We start from the raw sequence: 5,000 nt of genomic DNA on the forward strand, positions 1-5,000 counted from the left end.
CGGGAACATGTCGTCACGGTTGCTATGTCCGCCCACTGCCGCCATATTCTTTGGTACATCATTTCTTGTATAAATATCTATTTATTTATTTCGTTATTTGGTATATCATTTCGTTATAATTTCCGTTAGCTATCTCGAAGCATGACGTACAGAAAATGTAAACAGTTGGAGGCGCTATAATGTAAACGGTTGGGAGAGCAAAGAACATGGCGGCCGTATCCCACAATGCAGCGTCATGACGTTGCATTCCCAAGCTTAATAAGTAGGAGCCTGCTAGTTCTTGTTTTGACCGTTTGGATCGTGGATATAATGACCAAGTGGTGAGGCATTGGTAGATGTCTGGCTTCCCGTTCTGTAGTCGCTGCCATGGACTGGAGTCTCACACCAACAGCCCTATGAGACCACCAGGACCAAGCTCCGGACCTGGGGTGATAGGGCCTTTTCAGCCGCAGCCCCGTCCCTCTGGAACGCCCTCCCCAACCACTTCAGACAGGCCAACACCCTCCCAACATTCAAACAGGCCCTCAAAACCCACCTCTTCAAGCTCGCCTTCACCAGTTAACCCTCTCCCCCTCCCCTTCCCATGTGTCCCCAGCACTAACCTTAATTAGGCCCCTATACTTTCTTTTCTTTTCTTTTTTGTGTCTTTTTATTATTACTACTCCGTCTTTTCAGTTTGTAAAGCGTCTGTGAGTGTCTAGAAAAGCGCTATATAAGTCTAATGTATTATTATTATCATTATTATTATTATAATGAAGGTCCGTACATCACAAACTGTACAACGTAAACAAAACTGGAGTCATTCGTCATTTCTGGAGGCAGGCACCATTGTTATGATTGCTAGCAGAAGAGTGGGCGAGGAGGTCGCAAATTGAAGGTAAATTCCAGTAAATTCCTCAATTTGCAACCTTAGCAAACACCCAAATCATAACATATTTACCATTCATTCCCTACCGCTCAGATTGACTTTCGCTAACGATCATAATAGTGACTTCGATTTCTCCAGTACCGTTCACATTCTGCAGTTTGTGACATACAGACTTTTCAGCGTGTATTCACATCAATACTGTAGCAGAGGATATGCTGTCTAGCCCTGCTCCTTAGTTCATATTTCGTGAGCTTAGAATTATAAGGTTCTATCTCCATTTAGGGTAGTTCAGAGATATTGAGCGTCAAAGTTTTTACATTCCATTATGTTTTGTGAGATGGAACCTTTGTATTTTATTAATTACCAACTCAAAAAATGTCAACATTTTTTAAATAACACCACACAGGCATTAATAAACACCTAATGGATCAGATTATGTGAAAAACTAAATTTTGACCAAAGTTTCATGTCATTCACTTGTTATGTCTGCCCTGACGGTGCACCTTTCACAAAACTGATTTAGTCCTCAACGGCTGCTCAGACAACAGGGCTATTCTCTGGCCTTCTCCCAGAAGTATGCATTCATCCACTCCTGCTTGTGCATTTGAATTGAGCATTGATTGGTATAAACATAAACAACAGGCTGGAGAGAGTGTCCTCCATCATAAATGTCACTTCATTCCTTTTAAAATCGATAATAACAAGTAGTAATTCAGTGCATTTATATAGCACCTCCTTCGTTCTAGACACCCAACGCGCTCGTGACGAAGGTGCAGGTGCGTGAGTACACCCTTTGAAAAGTTAGAGAATGAAAAGTTAGAGAATCAGGCCGCTGCAGACTCTGTGTATGGTTTCAGCGCCATGGCCAGCAGTGGTACTTGGACCGTGCAGACTGCGTCAGTTCCTACCTCTGCCTCCAGAGGGCACTGTGGCGACGTCGCCGCTGCCCGGCAGGCCGGTGCTCAGGCCCGTGTTGACCAGGTGACCGTCGGTCGGCTTCAGCTGCCAGTTCAGACCCAGCAGGTTCAGAGCTGAAGGGGGAAGGAACAGCATGTGACATCAGTGTGAATCAGTGTGAATACCAAATATACCACGAAGACACACACACACAGACACACACAGACACACACACACACACACAGACACAGACACAGACACAGACACATACACACAAACACTGACACTGACACAGACACAGACACAGACACACGCACGCACGCACACACACACACACACACACACACACACACCGCACATACCACTAATTAATTACACGGGCAGAGCTGTGACAGAAATAGAGGGGAGGAAGAGAGGAGAGGAAGAGAGGGGGGGGGGGGGGAATCATCAACTAGATATTACCATGGTGTGAATACCGTATCACCAACAGAGCTGACAGTGCTGAATTGGTCTGATGTACCCAACCGGATTAAAAACCGGGGTCGTTTGTGCACCGCGAGATTGCTAGCCCACTGAGCTAAAGCCGGTGTGTCACCACACACACACATCCTAGGCAGAGCAGAGCACAGCTGGTCTGGCTCAGCGCTTCAGTAGACAGCTGGCCCACCTAGACGGACTGACACACACACACGAGCTTGCGCACGCCCGCCCGCACACACAAACGTACGCACACACACACACACACACACACACACACACACACACACACACACACACACAGAGCCCACGAGCAGCCCACGAGAACGCGGATCTTTTAATCGCCTTATCATTTATCATCACTTAATCACCGCAGCGCTCGGTAAACCAACTCATCCCCGCGGTCACCGTGGAAACCCGCAACAGGCGGCTCGAGGGGTTTCACTTATCGTCTCATCTCCTAACGCGGTCGTACTTCTCTAGCCTCCTTATTTAAAACACAGACTTATCGTTAAGTAGGGGCTGCGTTCCATCATCTGCTTCTGCTCGGCGACCCAGGTTGTAAAAATTGCTGTAAATTGCTGTAAAGCGCTGTAAAACGCTGCGGAGTGCCGCCGCTTCGCCGAGAGGCGGCGGGGGTGTACGGTGATACGATGTCGTGAAATAACGACTTCGCCCTTCTAGATCCGGCGAGAGAGTGACACGAACAGAGATGAAGAACGTTCTTTTCTGAGGTTCCGACGCGGGGATTCATAATTTCACAGTGGGTTTTTTCCTCCCCCTCTCCGAAGTGCAATTACTACCGCTGCTGCCCATGACCTTTTCAACGGGAGGAGACCGAGAGGGTAACACACCCCAGACGGCTCAGAGCTGTGAAAATGAACTATTAGGTTCTGCAGAGGGGTGTCATCTCTCCGCCAGCCAGTGATAAGGCGGACCAGACCGCCCGGCGTCTGGCTTTACAGGAACAAGTTCTCAAGGCCGTCGTCTACGTACATGACACAGTACAGAGTGTTCCGAGGGCTGGGAAAAAGGAAAAAGGGTTAAAGAGGATGAGAAATGGGAGTGTGTGTGTGTGTGTGTGTGTGTGTGTGTGTGTGGAGAGGTCTTAAAATTCCACACACACAGTCCCTCATACCTTCTTTCACATGGATACACACGAACACACCTTGACATTATGCTGGCCAAGCACACGAGTGAGTATGCATGCACACACGTCACCACACGCACACACACACACACACACGCACACACACACACACACGCCCGCACGCACGCACACACACACACACACACACACACACACACACACACACACACAAACAGATACACACAAACAGATACACACACACACACACACACAAACAGATACGCACACACACACACACACACACACACCCATGCACACACACACACACACACACACACACAAACAGACACTCACACACACACACACACACACACACACACACACACAAACAGATACACACACACACACACGCACACTGTAAAATGTGGACGTCTGCAGTATCAGTGTTAATGACTCACCTTCATCCCTGCCCTGCTCTCCCACCTAAATCTCATCCCCAGAAAATCAATGACCTCCCACTTGTCTCCCCCTCTCTCCCCCCTCTCTCTCCCCCATCTCCCTTCCCACTGAGGCGAGACAGGCAGGCCAGCCAGAGTGGAGACTGAGGAGGATGGATAGACAGACTAGGACAGGACTCCCCCCCCTCCCCCCCCCCCCCCCCCCTCCCTCTCTACCCCCTCCCCAATGAAGCGAAGCAGACCAGGATACCCCTCAGTATCGCTCCTGTCTGTCCACCCCCCCCTTTGTGAGTGGGACCCTGCCAGAGAGGAGACTGAAGAGGATGGATAGACAGACAAGGACAGGGTTCCCTCACGGCACCCCCCCCACCCCCCACCATCTCCCCCTTTTTTTTTCTTACGTTTTTTAGGGCTTTATTTTTTAATTTAGATTTAGATTCAGCTTTATTGTCACTGGACCGAGTACAAGTACTGAGACAACAACATGGCGTTTGGCCTCTAACCAGATGCAGAGGTGCTGCAAAAGGCAGCGAAAGAACATGGTGGGTGAGAGAGAGAGAGAGGAGGCGTGACATGTGAGATATATATCTTGATGAAATAGTACGCATTATCTAGAGGTGTTCTTTTCACGAAAACAGAACTTTCCCGAGACGGTGTTTTGCAATAACACACACACACACGCACACACACACACACACACACTCACACGCGCACACACACACACACACACACACACGCGCGCCACACACACGCGCCACACACACACACACACACACACACACACACACACACACACACGCCACACACGCCACACACACACACACACACACACACACGACACACACACACACACACACACACACATCTCTACATCTTATCTCTAAACAAGCCCACTGTGCATTGACAGTTATGTAGCTGTAAAACTATGCCCATGGGGCTGTCTGCTAGCCTAGGAAATAGCATGGGAGAAGAAAAACATTTTACAAGCATTAGCTCAGAGAGAGAGAGAGAGAGAGAGAGAGAGAGAGAGAGAGAGAGAGAGAAGCTACAGCTTACACATGTAGCCTACATGCTGAACAACTCCCAGCGTTTACCCCTATCATCATCATCATCATCATCATCATCATCATCATCATCATCATCATCATAAGCCGCAGCTGATGAAACACTAACCAATGAGGCTGAGAGACATTAAGAATGAACACCTATT

General features: G+C 48.6%; 1 protein-coding gene across 2 annotated transcripts in view; it reads right to left on the minus strand.

Moving 5' to 3' along the window:
• Positions 1 to 5,000, minus strand: part of tenm2b (teneurin transmembrane protein 2b) — a gene marked incomplete at its 3' end in the record, with an annotated part of 183,418 nt that overhangs the window by 43,115 nt on the left and 135,303 nt on the right. For both annotated transcript variants that reach the window (XM_080550163.1, XM_080550164.1), the window contains exon 5: positions 1,777 to 1,899. In XM_080550163.1, the coding sequence (XP_080406289.1) occupies positions 1,777 to 1,899 (123 nt within the window). The remainder of the gene's footprint in view (positions 1 to 1,776; positions 1,900 to 5,000) is intronic.

Source organism: Nansenia antarctica, assembly GCF_963989245.1.
Source record: "Nansenia antarctica genome assembly, chromosome: 20".
Taxonomy (NCBI): Eukaryota; Metazoa; Chordata; class Actinopteri; order Argentiniformes; family Microstomatidae; genus Nansenia; species Nansenia antarctica.